Here is a 16,508-nt window from a genome sequence, read left to right as displayed (position 1 = left end):
GAAATCAGCACTGGCATTGTAGGGACTCAGTACCTCCCTCCTCCCTACTGGATGCCTCCTCCCTCCTGCCCTGATCCCACCTGCTATTCCCACCTCTCTCCTTCCTCGCTTCTGCTTCTTTGTGTAATAAACTTGGGCAGAGAGAGCCAGCTATGTACCAGGTCCCACACTGGCATCACCCCAGCCCACCTGGTGTGCACCCCCTTTGCTCCTTTTCTTCCACCGCCTCTCCTCCCTGCCCCTCCTGGTCCTAGCAGCCTGCAAAGCTCAGCTCAGCTGGATGCCCCCTGCTCCCCTGGAGCCTCACACCCCCTCAGGTCTCTACCACTATGGTGGCAAAATACTCCACAGCAGTATTTTCCACTTGACTCCCCAGAAAAGATTAAAAACTTTGAGGGTAGGTGCTGCATCTTAATCTTAGAGACCCAATCTACAAGGACCCAGGCAAACAGCTTCTTTTCCTAGAAGCCAGCTATTCCACTCCCTCTTCCCATGGTCATCCATACACCCCAGTCCATTCTGTCCACCTAATCTCGTGGGAGAAGGAATCCTGGATACATTGAAAACTATGTAACCAGAGTGCGCATTAGGCACCTACTGTATGCTGGGTACTGGGGGTGCCCTGGTGAGCGGCGACAGCCCGAGTCCCTGCTCTCCTGGGTCTTACAATCAGGGGAAGGGGAGAAATTAATCAAACAGTTATATGAATGAATCTATCACTGCGTCACTACTAAGGTGAGCTCTCTGAAGGACTGGAGCATTGCTCTGAAAGATAAAGCATGGTTTGGTTGGTCAGGAAAAGTGGCACTTGGCTGAGACCAGCAGGAAGAACACTCCTTGAGTATCAGGCATGCAGGGAGCCTCCCAGAGGGGCCGGCATCTGAAAAAAAGCATCTGAGTCCCAGCCATTCCACAGAGAGCTGTATCTCTTATACTTGCATCTGTAACACCATGTAATTGATTGCTCGAACAGGATATTTTTGAGGGTAAAAGTGGGAGCTGTTAATAATTTCACTGGGCCAATAGGTGTCAGTGCCTGGACAAATCAGGCACGTGGTTGCATTAATTAAGAGTGACAATCCCCCTGCTTCCTGCCTCTCTAGCGATGACAGGAACTTCAACTGTTGGTCAGAGCTGCCAGAAGGCTGACCTTTCGCCTGCCCTTAGACAAGGGAAAAGACAGAGGATGCTCTCCAGGAACATGGAGGTGGGGAGGGGGACCCAGAGCTAGAAGCAAGGATCAGGAACTAGGGCAGGCCCGTGTCTCAGGGGGTGGGATGTGGGCAGGGGGCACCAGTTTCCTGCTGCAGTGACTCTGAGCTTGGTGTGTGAGCTCTCCACCATCCCCAGCTGCCCAAGTCCTGCCTGCTTTGGGGCAGGCAGGGGAAGTTTGGGTTCTCGTGGCTTCTTTGAGTTTCTTTTGCTCTACCTCCTTGTGTAAAGATGGCCTGATTTGTATCTGGAGTATAGGTAGAGCCTGATGGGTTGTGTGTGCATGTGTGTGTTAAAGGGAGAGAGAGAGAGAGAGAGAGAGATGTTGTTTCCCTCTGCCCCTCTGTCTGACTCCCAAGACTATTAATACAAACCCCAGTCTGGCTGTGCCACCAGAACATGTGCTCCCCACAGCAGAATGCCACCCCTCCCAGCTGAGCCTGTTGTCTGTTCCGTTTCTGATCGGCGCCAGGCTCATAGACCCCATGTAGGTAGAATATAACTTTCCATAAATAACCCCTAGCCTGACCTACAATTTAGGCTTTGGGTTTTTTTCCCCTCGTGGTAATAGGATTATAGCCTGGGCTGATCCCTCCTGGGTCTTGGGGTCCCAGAAAGCAGACCCTAGGTGTATCGGGCTGGGCATTGCTTGGAATTGCCAGTTCCCCCGTGCCTCCTGGCACATGGTGAGGACTTGGAACGTGTCGAGGAATGTGGCGGATGAGTCTCGTGCCTCCACGAACAGCCGCGCAGCTTCAGCCCTGGGACACCTAAGGTGGCACTGTGCCACCTTCTCCACCGGGCGAGCTTCTAAGCAGCACTCACCTCTGTGAAACCTTCCCTAAGCTTTCCTCCTTGCTCCTATCACTATGTGAATTGCCCTGTGCTTGATCCCATAACACTTTGTACAGACAATGTGACCTGATGGCTTGCCCACATGCCCACCAGGTTCTGAGCGGCTTGAGTGGGGGTCAGAGCAGGAACTGCACCCACATCTGGCTGTGGGCAAACATTTAACCCCTTGGTGCCCCAGTTTCCTTAAGTTCGAACACAAGCCTGGCTCCAGAGCCCGTGTCCCCATTCACTGTACCACACGGTCTCTGGGGGCTGGACCTTGTATCCAATTCCTACCTGTTTTCATTCCCAGCTCTGAGACACTCCTCTCGGTGCATAGATTCCCTGCAGGTTCTTGCTGGAGCCTCCTCAGGGCCTGGAGACAGAACACCCACTGACAACTGTCAGAAACTTGCTGGTGATGATAAGGAATTTAGGAGGGTTCGCTGGGAGTTAGAGTGAAAAGTCATCGGGGTTGGGGAGGGTTTTGGGGTGGGGCCCCTAGAGGGGCTGGACTGGATTCAGAGCTTGGAGTCATCTCTCCTTGTGGCCATTGAAGAGTATTTCTTGTGTGTCAGCTGGTGTCCAGCACCGTGAGACATCTTGGTGAGACAAGATTGAGAGAAGGACAAGACTTTGTCCCCTCTTGTAAAGATCTTACATTTTTACCAGGGAGGTGTACAATTCACGTTTGGAGAAACACAGAGCCATTCCCCCCCACACCCCCACCATGAGCTGGAACTGAGTTGTGCTTGGCTTTTGTCTGTCTCAGTACTAAGCAGGGCTCGGCCAGGTGATGCACGTGAGCCATGAATGAATATTGAATGGAAGGCATAGGATCTGAACCCGAAGTAGTGGCACAGACAAAGGGACTGGGGCATCTGAGGAGCCATGAATGAATATTGAATGGAAGGCATAGGATCTGAACCCGAAGTAGTGGCACAGACAAAGGGACTGGGGCATCTGAGGAGAGATTAGCAGGGATTGCAACATCCCCAATAGCTTCAGGCTCAGAGGTGACAAAAACATGAACTCTATAGTAAGAGCAGGAGTCGTTGGGAGTGGTCTGCAGGCATGGGGGTAAACTAAGGCAGGGATGAGTGTAGTAGTAGAGCGTGGTCATTTGGGAGTCAGGAAGGAAGTTTGGTAGAGTGGGGGCAGGGATGGGAATCTAGCAGAGGAAGGCCTCACAGGTCAGGTGGAGACACCAGAACTCATCCTGGGAAGGAGGAGCTACGGAAGGATTGTGAGCAGGGGCGTGGTGCAATGAGAGCAGTGTTTCTGGAAGACAGTGTGGAGGGCAGGAGGCTTAAGGGAGACCAGGCTGAAGTTATCACGATGGCCGCGGTGAAGGAATGAGGTCTAGGTTTGGAAAGGAAGGGACAGACACGACTTTTCAAAGGGAGGACATAATTGTCACCAGGACCACGGCGGCACAGTCAAAGGTGCCTCCAAGGCTGAAGTCCCAGCAACCAAGGAAAGGATGTTAACTTTGACAGAAATGTCCGTGTGTGGTTGTCAAAATGAGACCACATCCTCTCGGAAATGATTCATTGTCTTTATTAACAATGCCTCTGGATTTGGAAAGAACAGACTGGTATTTCATAAAGCAATATTAATGTTGTCATTTCTCTACAAGAAAACTTTTTTGCATAAATAACTTAAGTGAGAAAATAAATATGTAACTTAACTCTTTTTAAGAACCACTGCTTTCATTCTTGTGGACAAATCCCACATGAAAGGATTGCAAAAATGACCAGCCCGGCAGGCTTTCACATGGCATGTGCTTCTGTTTAAAAAAAAAAGGGGGGGGGTTCTTCTTTTTTTTTTTAACAATTAAAAACTACACAGAAAATAAGAGGTGTCTGGAAATGACTTTCAGAAAGATTTTTGGATGACAGCTATTAGGCTCTGCGGTTTTCTCAGCATATGTACAGCACTTGTCATTTTCCCCCAAGTAATATGATTTTAATGTAAGATATGCCATCACAGGTAACAGCACTAAGAAGCGAGTTTCTAGACAGAATTGTGTCTGTGAGTGGAAGGCAGGCGGAGGTGCCTCCAAATGGATCTGCTTGTCTTTGAATGGGTGGTGGCTGCTCCCTTGGGCCTGCAAGCCCAGTGTCCTGGGGTTTAGAGCTTCTCTGTAGAGGTGACTTTAAAAAGTGGCCATGGTGGGGGGTGCTGTTCTTTAGGAACAGGGGGGTGATTTCTGTCCCCACCCATACTTCTCTCCCCACCACCCCCAGCCTTGGGACCTTCTCCTTTGCCTCAATTGGTGGGATTGTTTGTGCATCCTTTGAGATGGAGGGGTGGAGGTAGGCAAGCATCTGGGGAGGCCAGGCTGGAAAGAAACACAGTTTCTTCCAGGAGTTTGTCAGCCATAAAGAAGACTCCCCCCACCACCACCACTCTTGTTTTTCATCTTTGCCTGTCAGATCAGAGGATTACAACTCTGAATTCTGGATGTGACCATGGCAGTAATTCAATCCAACCTCTCCTTTGCCCATTCAAAAGGCACCCAAGGCCTTGGAATCACATGACATTAGATTCCTCGAGATACAAATCGCAGCCCCACCTCCATTCTCCAAAGAAGAAAACCGAGGATAGAATCTGGACAGAAAAGAGCGTGGTCTAAGGTCTTCCAGCAGGTCAGTGGCAGAGTCCGGACTAGGAGCCCTATCTATGAACCCCAGTCCTGTGTTCTTGGCACAACAAGGCGCTAACGGCTCTATGAGGGGCAGAGGAGTGGAGGAGGAATCTTGGCGAACTTTCTTAACCAGTCCCCGGACTCTCCTCATTCCCCACCGCTCCCTTAGAACCCCCGGGCGGTGAAATGCTTGCTTTTCTGCCTCCTCTGAAAAGGGACCAGCAAAGGTGGGCGGCCCCGGTGGGCGGGGCTGCGTGGCTCAGTGTCTGTGACTCTCGGGGCCCTCCCCTGCCCTGCGGGACCCCCTCCGGACGCGGGAGACTGGGGGGGCTCTGCTGGCACCCGGGATCCGCAGCCCGGAAGGTCTCGGCGCCCCTGCCCTGGGTTGCAGGCATTTACAATGAGATACAAACAATCAGACCGCGCGCAGAGGGCAGAAACCGGGGCGCCTGGGCCGGGGCGCGGGTTGGGGAGCGCGGCGCGGCGGGCGGCCTCTAGTAGGCGTTCTCCAGCTCGGCCTGGTTGGCTTTGGCGCCCCGGGCGCGGGGCCGCGGCTTTCGGCCCTTCTGCGGCCGCGCGGCCTCGGGCCCGAAGTCCTTGAGCTCGGACTGGTTGTGGAAGCGGGTGAGTCGCTTGCACTTGCACGAGGCCACCAGGCGCACTTTGCGCGCGCGCGGCGCCGCGCCCCCGGGACACAGCAGCTGCACCCGCTGCGCGCGGTAGCGGTCGGGGATGCAGCGGAAGTCGGGCCCGCTCGGGCGCCACCACTTGCCGCGGCCGATGGCGTTGGGCAGCAGGCGCGCGGGGCCGCACTGGCCCGAGCACACCAGCTCGGTGACCGGCTTGGCGCTGCGGCACGGCCCGTCCGTCACGTAGCGGGTGAAGTGCAGCTCGCGGCAGCTGTACTCGGATGCGTCTGCGGAGAGAGGGCGCGTGAGACCGGCCCGGCTCCCTCCACGCCACCTGCGCACTGCCCGGCATCCCCCCGCCCCCCTCCATCCCCCTCCACCCCCTTCACCCTGGGCCTTTTCCAAACCTGCCTCCAGATGCGTTTGCCCCTGGGGCTGCTGGAAAGACCTCGGGGCCACCCTTTTCCCCTAAAAGTTTGAACCCAAGCGTCTGTTGCGGTTCCAATACCAACTCCATGGCTGTTTGATCTTGGGCAGAGCATTTAACTTCTCTGTGCTTCCCATCCGTGAAATGGTTTGTCCTAAGGACAAGGCAGGAGACGCTGTGGGCACATAGTAAGACTAGGGGTACTGGCTGTTGTTGCATGTTCTGCTTCTTTTTCTTCTTCTCCAAGGGGGCCTTTTTCTCCAGATAGAAGTCACATCTGTGTCACAGAGTGCCTGGTCTAGGCAGACTAGGTACTAGCCACACCCTTTGCATGGCCTTGGCTTCTCCTAAATTCTTTTTCCAGCCACTTGGGAGGGATGGCCAGGGGATAAAGGAGTAGGGGTTAATTGAAGGTAATAAATCAGGGCAGAAGCTGCAGAGGAGAGAGATGCAAGGGGAGGTGGGGAGGAGTCATTAGACTTGAAAAGAGCCAAAGGCTGCTTGTCCAGCCCCCTCATCATCACTGAGGACAAGGAGGCCTAGAGAGGGAAAAGCACTAGCCCAAAAGGCGGAGCTGAGTGTCCTCACGCCACTCTCTTGGGGCCCCAGCACCTCTTAGTTCCCATAAGGGTGGAAAGGTGCCTGAGCACCCTTGTGGGAGGCTGGGCTGTGAGTGGGGGGCAAAGTGCTGCCTTTACTACAATGACTTCCCTACCAGAGGGCACGGAGCTCTGTCTGAAAACCTACAGGCTCAGCTGCCACAAACACTTATTAAGCACCTGCTGTGTACCAGGGATGCTGCTGGGCACATCTCTTGTTTTGTGCCATTTTAATGGATCCCTAATGGTGACACAGGCTTGCTCCTGGGTTGGGGGTAGATTGGATTCTGAGAACCTGGCTTGGTTCCCTGAAGACACCTTGATCAACTGTCCTGCTGTGCGTTTAGACAGGTGGGGGCTTTTTTAAACAGCTGGTCCTCATGTGAGCACCTGTCTATCCCCCAAGAGTTTCATGGGGACAATTCTCATGTGACACAAAGGGATGAGAAATAGTCCTGGGACCAAGAGCAGAGAGAGGGCAGAGAAGGCCAGGCCTCCATTCCCCAGCCCGTAGGGAACAAGCGTCACAGGGGAGATGTGGGTTTGCCTTCCTTCAGTGGCTGACCTTCTGGTTTCTGGGCTGAGCTGGCATCCTCACCCCTGCTCCCAGGCTGCAGGGGCAGGGTGTGGGGGCGGCCTGTTTGCCCAGGGAAGGAGGCTTTTTAGGCTTTCCAAGAATAGTGCCCCTAGGTGAGGCACTTCCTCTGCAGAGGGTGACTTTGTTTTGAGCTTACAGCTAGCTTCCTTGGGGCCCGTGGCCTCTTATGGGAGCCTGGGAGGTGGACATTTTATACTTGGATCCCACACAGCCCATGAAGCAGTCACCTGAGCTCATTCGATCTTGCCCTGGGAGGAGCAGTGTGGTGGTGTGCTCCTGCCCCTCCATTTTTGATGACTTGAGGCCCCAGGCATCCTGGGGCTGCCCCCTTTGCAGAGCCCCACATTCCCAGCTGGTTAGGGGGCAGGAAGGGCGAGAGGGCCTGGGCAGTGGACTCCTCTCCCACCCGGACGATGACTGGAGGGCAGTGAGGCCCTCACTCTGAAGTGTCATTCCGGCCCCCGCCCCCAGCCATTCCTGCCAGCTGCAGAGCCAGCTGTGCACACCTGCCCCCTAGGCTTCTCTGTGCAGACCTGACCAGGAACCCGGATGTGCCCTCCACTAGGGCTGTTGCCTTGCCACCAGGGTCAGCCTCCCTCCCTAGTAATAATGAGGCAAGGCTGGGTCTGGGGTGGGGACCTGGGAACAGATGGTGCCACCTGTATCCACTCCCTGCATAAAGGCTCCTACCCCTGCCTCCAGGGCCCAGATGCAAGCTTCTACCCAGGCCAGAGGCCAAAACTGTGCCTAATACCTTCCATTCTCTCAAGTGCCAGCTCACTGGGCAGAGCAGGTGCGGCAGCAGGTGTGTCCTTTTCCCACCGCTTTGAGGGGATCTGCTCTGGCTCTCGGTCCCAGCACCCCCAACACAATCCCCCTACCCAGAGCTGTCTTGGAATGGGATCAAACCAGGGTCAAATCTTCTACTCACTACCCCATTACTTAGTGTCTGGAGATTTGGTTTCTTCACTTTCCAACTGGGAGTTCACATCATGGGGCTCCCATGTGCTGGATCCCTGGCGTATGGTTCAGGTACAGCCTGCATAGAGTGTCTACACTGGCAGGTGCTCACAGGGGTGGGGCTCCCTTGCCTTGTCTCTTCTCCAGTGGAGCCAGCTGCCACACCGGACTCCTGGGTTCTCAGGAGGGGATTCTTTGAAACTGTCTCCTTTCTGAGGCTCAGAGACTATCCGAGAGTTATAGTCTCCCGGCCTTGGCCTCCTTCCTGCCCCAGCCTCCCGCTGCCAGCCTCATGCCCCCTCACTGGAATGCCAAGGCCATCTTGGCATGCCACCCTCCCCCCAACTCCCTCCATTAGTGCTGGCAGCGGCCAATGGTCTACCCCAGGCTTCAAAACCTCCCAGAGAGAACCCTCCCAAGCCCCTTGTGCTAAAAATGCTCTCCTCTATCCGTACCTTTGGTCTCAAAGGGATGGTGAGGGGGCCGCCCTCCGTTCTCCGCCCGGTTCATGGTCTTGTTGTTGTCCAGCTCTGGCGGAGGCTCGGGGTACTCGCCCAGCTCGGGGATGATTTCTGTGGCATCGTTCTTGAAGGCCTGCCACCCCTGGCCCTCCACTGCACGGAAGGCTGCATGCACCAGCAAGCAGACGAGACACAGAGCAAGAGAGAGCTGCATGGTGCCAGCCAGAGGAGGGCACCCAGCCTTCCAGCAGCACAGGCTCCGGTCCCCAGCCTGGGACCCGTTTGCCTTTTTAAAGCCCCCTCTGCCTGATGCCAACCAATGAGGACAGGCTGGGGCAGGGCTGGTCCCATGTTTCTCTCAGCCCAGGGGGAGGGAACGGGGTGTGCTCATGGCAAGCCCTCCCCGAAGACTTCTCAGGCACAGCAAACTCCCAAATTGCTGCTGGTGCTCCCAGGTGACCTAGAGGGAGGGGGAGTGTGTGTGTGAGGCAAGCCTGCCCTCCAGCACCTCCCACGTGCAGGCGGCTGTGGTTTTTAGATATCAAAATGAGCTCCAGCTCGTAATCTTTACCTCCTTGGGCCCCTTGGGCTTTCTCAAAAACAAACTTCGGACCAGCTTCACGAAGAAAACGAGAGCTCTGAGCCCACAGGGCTGAGCCCAGCCAAGTCCCTTTCTCAGGCCAAGTTCATTTGTTACCCCACCGATAAATGGCCCAAGGGGTATATCTTTGGCCCCCACAGACCCAGGCAGAAGAAGAAGGATGCTTTTTAAGAAATCGCATTGGTCCCAATTCCATGAGGTTAAGCATCGATTATCCTGACACGAAAGCTCCTGTTGGCACCCTCTGGAAGGCAAGAGAGAAAACTGGAGGGCACACAGGGAGGGCGTCTGCTTGGGCGAGGAGGTGAGGATTCTGGTTACAAGGCTAGGATGAGCAAGTCAACGAGCATTGGCGATAGAGTCCAAGGAGGAAATCCTGGGGCTCCTGTGCTTGGTGACAGGTACTTCTTGGCCAAGACACAGCTGCTGCTTGCAAATTAATGTGCCAAAGGCAGTCATTTTCCTGGCCAGGCTGTGGCTAGGAATGGAGAGCGCAAAATCCCTTTTCTTAGCAAAAGCCAAGACCAGCATTTTTAGTGCTGACATCTTTTTCTTCTTCTCCATTTTTTTTTTTTTTGTCTCCCAGCCCATTATATTTTTCAGTTTTGAATCCTACATGGAAAACCTTACGCATGCAAACCTTATGCATGCTATGGGGTGCATTCCATGAAGCCATCCCAGGTCCAGCTAGCCACAAAGAAACCAAAAAGAATCGATGCCTTAACCCCGGAGCAGAACGAGGGGCCTGGGGGAGGGGTAGAGGCATCAAGGAGAAAGGTTCACACCTGAGGTGCAGGAAAAGAAAGGAGAGCAAGCGGAAGCTTTCACTGCAGATGAAGGAGGAGACCCACCCTGCCCCTGGCCCCGAAGGAGGCTGGGAAGAGGGCTGCAGCCCAGGTCCCCTTGGTATTTTCACTGGGCAATGAATCAGCACGCCCCCACCTGCAGAGCCTCTAGGAGGCCTCTGCCACCTGCCTTGACTTGTAAGCGGCTGTGTCCATCTGCAGCCGTCTGTCCCTCCTATCCACCATCCATCACTCCACACATGAATGCAGCTGCTCTGACAGTTTTACAAGCCAGACAGAAGCCCCTGCAGGAAGGGCCCTCTCTGATACCTGTTTCCTAAGTCAGTTTCCTTCGGGGCAGACGAAAACAGCTGTGGCCATTGTTGGAGGTGATCTATCTCTCCCAACAGAGCCCCTGGGTGTTGTGAGAAGCTGGCCCTCTGCGCCCCCTCCCCCAGTCCCTGACCCTCCAGCCTCCTTTTCCCCTCGCTCTGGAATGTAGGCCGTTAACCCGATCGTGGCCGACAATTGCCTTCTCGCCCTGGATTTGGGAGAAGGCAGTTCCGAGGCTCCATCCCTGGAGCTGGCGCGATGGGCGCTGGAGCCCCACCTGCCGTTGGGAGCTGCAGACCCATCCGTCGGACCCGGAGCCCGTGGGGGCCCATCCTCGGAGCACTGCTGCCACCTGCTGGAGACAGAAGGAAGAGCCAGCGGCTGCAGGATGGCGAGCGGTTTTCTTTCATTTCATTGTCTTATTTGAAACTGAAGTCGTGTTAAAAGAAAAAAAGAGAAGAATCCAGTGGATTTGAGCCTCCGAAGGGTGTCCATCCTTTTGAATTATTCTTTGCCAAGATAGAGCCGTGCTCTTCACAGAATGGCTCACGGAGAACGTGCTATGATGCCATCCGCTTTTTCATTTCATGCTAATCCAGCTTTATATTTACTCACTTCAGGAGTTTGACTTTGTTCATAGTTAAACCCCCAGGGTTTTAGCTGACTTCTGTTGTGAGTACTTTAGATTATGCTCCCCTATCCTCAGTAAGGATGTTATGAACTTCGTTGTGCGAAGTCATTTTGTAAACTTTTTGAGATCATTGTAAATTCACATGTACTTGTGAGAAACAAAACAAGGGAAATACCATGTACCGTTTACCCAGTTTCTCTCAATGGTGACATCTTGCAAAACTACAGTACAACAGTAGAACCAGGATATTGACATCGATACAATCCACCAATCTGATTCAGATCTCCCCGGTTTTACTTGCATTCATGTGCACATGCATAAGCTTGTGTGTTTGTCTATGCAGCTTTATCCCATGTGTAAGTTCCAGTATCCATCACAGTCAAGAAAAAGAACAGCCCTGTGACCACAAAGATCCCTTTTGTTGCCTTTTGAAAGCGGCACCTACCTTCTTCCCATGCCCTTCCTCTTCACCCCCAACCCGTGTCGTGCCACTAATCTATCCTCCATTTCCCTATTAGTGTCATTTCAAAAGTGTTATATGGAATCAAATAGGGGCGCCTGGGTGGCGCAGTTGGTTAAAGAAATCTCTCTTAATTGTGGTTCAGGTCATGATCTGAGAATCCTGGGATTGGGCCCCACATTGGGCTCCCTGCTCAGCGGGGTACCTGTTTCTCCTCCCTCTGCCCCTCCCCCAGCTCTCTCATGCTCTCTCTCTCTCTCTCAAATAAGATCTTTTTAAAAAATAAAATAAAATAACTGGAATCAAATAGTATGTAACCTTTTAGGACTGGCTTTTTTCTCTCCACGTGATTCCCTGGAGATTCATCCTGGTTGTTGCATGTATCAACAATGTGTTCCTTTTTACTGCTGCATAATATTCCACAAAATAATTTTTAAAAGAAAACACCTTTAGGGTTATTTCCAGAAGCAAACACTGGGTCTGAGAGGGTGAACAGTTGGCTGAGTGTTGTAGGGTTGTTCTCCAGAAAGCTCGTCCAGCTCCCCACTCCCACCAGTGATGTACAAGTAGACATATGCATAAATCGGCTAGGGCTACCGGAGCAAAATACCTCAACCCGGGTAGCTCAAACAACAGAAATGCATTTTCTCATAGTTCTGGAGGCTGGAACCAGGAGATCAGAGTGTTGGAAAGATTGGTTCCTTGTGAGGACTTTTTTTTATTATTATTGGAGTTCAATTTGCCAACATATAGCATAACACCCAGTGCTCATCCCGCCAAGTGGCCCCCTCAGTGCCCATCACCCAGTCACCCTAACCTCCCACCTACCTCCCCTTCCACTACCCTTTGTTCATTTCCCAGAGTTAGGAGTCTCTCATATTTTGTCACCCTCACTGATATTTTCACTCATTTTCTCTCATTTCCCTTTATTCCCTTTCACTAATTTTTATATTCCCCAAATCAATGAGACCATATAATGTTTGTCCTTCTCCGATTGACTTATTTCACTCAGCATAATACCCTCCAGGTCCATCCACGTCGAAGCAAATGGTGGGTATTTGTCGTTTCTAATGGTTGAGTAACTTTGTGAGGACTTGTGAGGAGAGTCTTGTTTCATGCCTCTGCCCTGGCTTCTGGTGCCTTTACTGGCAATTTTCGGCATTCCTTAACTAGAAAAGCTTCACCCCAATCTCTACCTTCATCCTCACATGTGTTCACCTGTGTGCTTGTCTATGTTCCAATTCCACTTTTTTAAGGACATCAGTTATATTAAATTAAGGCCCACCCTAATGACCTCCTCTTATCTAATTACATCGGCAACAGCCCTACTTCCAAATAAGGTCACGTTCCAATGTACTTACTAGGGGTTAGGATTCAAGATACGAATTTTGGAGGGGCGCAATTTGGCCTAGAATAGCGTGCATCTCCACAAGGTTGCCAACACTGGGTTTGGGCTAAATATTTTTAAATTGCATTTAATAATTTAACAGCTGTATCTAAATTTCTAGCAAGGCTGTTTTTCTGTATGCTGGTTTTCTTTTTTTTTTTTTTTTTTTAATTTTTATTTATTTACGATAGTCACAGAGAGAGAGAGGGGCAGAAACAGAGGCAGAGGGAGAAGCAGGCTCCATGCACCGGGAGCCTGACATGGGATTCGATCCCGGGTCTCCAGGATCGCGCCCTGAGCCAAAGGCAGGCGCTAAACCGCTGTGCCACCCAGGGATCCCTGTATGCTGGTTTTCATTTCTACCACGCTGCCTGTTCATACGTCCACTTGACAAACATTTAATGAAGCAAGACTTCCTGCCAGGAGCTGTGAACTCATACGTGCTCCCCTCCAGGAGCTCCTGTACAGAGGAAGAAAATAGTTCAGCAAAGAAAGTGGTTAGTGCCACTGAGGAAAGGTTCAGATGCATCTTTTTTTTTTTTAAGGGACAAAGTGTTACGAGCCTTCGGAAGGGTAGAACAGTCTCTTCTGCCTGGGGTGGATCTTGGGATCATCACAGGAAGATGTGGCATTTGGACCACACTTTGAAAGGCCAAATTTGGAAAGGAAGTTATGCTCCTTTGAATCCTCAGGATTATAGAATCTTTGATCCACAAGAAGCCTCCAAAGGCATCTCTCTTCTTGGTTCTCAAGCCACCAGGCTATAATTCATGGGAACTGAGGGTTTTCCATATTGGCTGCACTTCTACCCAGGCTTTGCTCCCACAGGTCAGTGGGGGAAATGGAGTATCTGGATTTGGGAGGGTGATCTGATTATAGGCAGTTGTCTGCAATGAGGGACACCCAAATCAGCCTGCCTTTATTCACAGTTGAGAGCTTGTTCCCTGGAGAGCATAGGGTCTTGACACAGGTGGAAAGTGGACCTCTCCTACCTGTTCATTCAGCAGCTTCTCAGGGACAAAGAAGGGAGGAGTCTCAAAGAGCCTTGTCACTCACCCCGTCCTGCTTAGATGGGCTAACACTTTCCCCAGCGCTAACAGGATGGAACTTCCATGTCCTTTCTGGTAACCAGGCCCTTTGAGGGGGGTCCAACTCATCCCAGACCCTCCCCAACTGCCTCTGCCTGGAGGGCCCGTCTGCAAACCCTAAAGAAAAAAATGTTCGTGACAACTGGTTAAAAACTCGGTAAAGGGATCCCTGGGTGGCGCAGCGGTTTGGCACCCGCCTTTGGCCCGGGGCACGATCCTGGAGACCCAGGATCGAATCCCACATCGGGCTCCCGGTGCGTGGAGCCTGCTTCTCCCTCTGCCTGTGTCTCTGCCTCTCTCTCTCTCTCTCTATCGTAGATAAATAAAAATTAAAAAAAAAAAACTCGGTAAAGATGACTCTGCTCAAGGGGGGGATTCTGGGAATAGGGGTAGGAACCTCTGCACTGGGTCTTGCAGTGGCCAAGAGAGACTGGGCTCAGCTCCGAACGCAATAGGAGCAGGGTGAGGTCAGTGCATGGAAAGTTACTAAGAGGAAACAGGAAAGGTAAGGGAGGATTCTGGCTAAACCAACCTAACCAGCCTGATTGCTGCTGAAAGCAGCCCTGGTGATGGCCTTCACTTGCGGGACGATGGGGGTGAAGAACCCAATTAGATATTGGGGATGATGGGATGTGGAGGTTTTGGGGATGATGGGATGTGGAGGTTGCGGGGGGGTGGTTCTGACTAAAATGGGACAATAGGAAGACAAACATGGGAGTCCAAAAGTCGGGGCCTAATTGAAAAAGAGAGAATGAGTAAAGTGTGGCCCAAGAGAAGCTCTGTCCCCCATGTGTTTGGAGACTGACTTCCCTCCTCCAAGCCCAACTGCACCTGCCTTCTGCTTCCCATTCTCTCTCTCTTTTTTTAACACGTATATTTTTTAATTGGAGTTCGATTTGCCACTAAATAGCCCATTGTCCTCTTGAATTCCTTTTCTGCCCTTTCTGCCTCTCAGGGCATGTCCCAGTGCTCCAGACACTGGGTAAATCCACCAGAAGGCCATCTAATTCCTGGGCTTTCACACTAGCTTTCTCAGAACCCCACATTTCCACAGGGATGTCTTATGGTTTTAAAAATATGTGCATTTCGGAGCGACTGGGTGGTCCAGTCAGTTAAGCATCCAACTCTTGATTTCAGGTCAGGTCATGATCTCAGGGTCATGGGATCAAGCCCTGTGTTAGGCTCTGCGCTCAGTGTGGAGTCTGCTTGAGATTCTCACTCCCTCTGCCCCTCCCCCTGCCCACACACGTGAGCGTGCTCTCTCCCTCTCCAACTCTCTAAAATAAATAAAATCTTTAACAAATAAAAAAAAGTACACCTCAGTTATTTAAAAATATAATAAAGGAAAAAAAGAGGTAAACAAACCAGAGGACTCTTAGCAATAGAGAACAAACAGGATTGATGGAGGGATGTGAATGGGGTAGGGTCTAGACAGGTGATGGATACAAAGGAGGGCACTTGTGATGAGTACTGGGTGTTGTATGTAAGAGTTGAATCCCTGAATTTTACTCCAGAAACTAATACTGCACTGTATGTTAACTAAGTAAAATTTAAATAAAAATATAAAAACACACACATTGCTTAAATGTGGTGTGTATATGCTTTTAATGAACTGGAGACCACCCATTCATTGTGTTGCCTCTAGGTTAAGTCATTTTATTTTTTTTAACATTTTATTTATTTATTCATGAGAGACACACAGAGAGAGGCAGAGATGTAGGCAGAGGGAGAAGCAGCTCCTTGTGGGGAGCCGGATGCGGAACTCAATCCCAGGACCCCAGATCACCACCTGTGCCAAAGGCAGGTGCTCAACCACTGAGCCACCCAGGCACCCTAGGATAACTCATTTTAGTGTAGACTTCCAAAACTGAATCTCTGTGCATTTGAACTTCTTATAAGTGGGTCATCAATTCAGAAGCCCATAGCTCATAGATTGTCTTTCAAAAACATAGGCTTGGGCATGCCACCCCTATAAAATTATCCTTTTTTAAAGTAATCTCTACACCCAGTGTGCGGCTCAGACTCATGACCCAGAGATCAAGAGTTGTTCACTCTGATTTGAGCCAGCCAGGCAGCTCCTACTCCCACCCCCATAAAATTATACAAGCAAGCACAGATCAATCCCCCTTAGCTTTGAATATTGGGATGTGCTTGATACTGTGCCACAGTAACAGACAACAGAAATTAACAGGATACAAAGCAGATAAACTGCAACTGTTATTCATAAGTCTTATTTCAACATTGTGTTCTTTATTAAAGCAGCCTGGACCTTTAAAATTAGAGTATACAGAAATCAGTACACCATACACGATGGAATGATAGGTAGCTAGTTAAACGAATGGTGCTGTAAGAAACAAATGTTTATTAAACAAAAAAGCAAAGTGCAGAACATTTTCCATGGATATCTCTATACACACACATATATTTATGTGTACTTACATATTCATGCAATTTTTCTTGAAGGATATACCTGTTAATAGTGGCTTCCTCTGAAAAGAGGGATTAAAAGTCTGGGGTAGGAGACTTACCTTTTGTGGTAAGCCTTTTGTATTGTTTGAATATATATATATATATATACATATATATATATATATATATATATATGTATATATATATATATTTACCTTCTTAATTAAAAGGTTTTTAAAATTACATTTAAAAACACTTTTACCAGTTTCATATGTTAGTGTTCTGCCTCAAAATTCTATGCAAATATATAAAGATTATATTGCCAAAGAGGTTTGACAAATAACGAGTTAGACTAGTTGCCTCTGCTATGGGGAACTGGAGAAGAGGGTTTGTTTTCTTTTGTTTTAAAGATTTTATTTAGGGGTGCCTGGGTGGCTCAGATGG

At 50.8% G+C, this 16,508-nt stretch overlaps 1 protein-coding gene across 1 annotated transcript; it reads right to left on the bottom strand.

The window, feature by feature from the left end:
* Positions 1-3,590: 3,590 nt before the first annotated feature.
* On the bottom strand, positions 3,591-8,719 carry SOST (sclerostin). Its single transcript, XM_025986939.2, has 2 exons — positions 8,365-8,719; positions 3,591-5,612 (listed from the first exon to the last, which is right to left on the bottom strand). The coding sequence occupies exons 1-2, from the start codon at positions 8,582-8,584 to the stop codon at positions 5,191-5,193; spliced, it is 642 nt and encodes a 213-aa protein (XP_025842724.1). The 5' UTR covers positions 8,585-8,719; the 3' UTR covers positions 3,591-5,190.
* Positions 8,720-16,508: the final 7,789 nt, after the last annotated feature.

The sequence above is a fragment of the Vulpes vulpes genome, chromosome 2, assembly GCF_048418805.1.
Source record: "Vulpes vulpes isolate BD-2025 chromosome 2, VulVul3, whole genome shotgun sequence".
Taxonomy (NCBI): Eukaryota; Metazoa; Chordata; class Mammalia; order Carnivora; family Canidae; genus Vulpes; species Vulpes vulpes.
Note: the sequence above shows the minus strand (reverse complement) of the source record. Positions and strands in the feature narration are given on the sequence as shown.

Bases quoted from the DNA above. Each gene is read 5' to 3' on its own strand.
- SOST (XM_025986939.2), bottom strand. From the start codon at position 8,584: ATGCAGCTCTCTCTTGCTCTGTGTCTCGTCTGCTTGCTGGTGCATGCA. The intron at 5,613-8,364 runs GTACGGATAGAG...CTCTCTCCGCAG, and splicing joins CCATCCCTTTGAGACCAAAG to ACGCATCCGAGTACAGCTGC.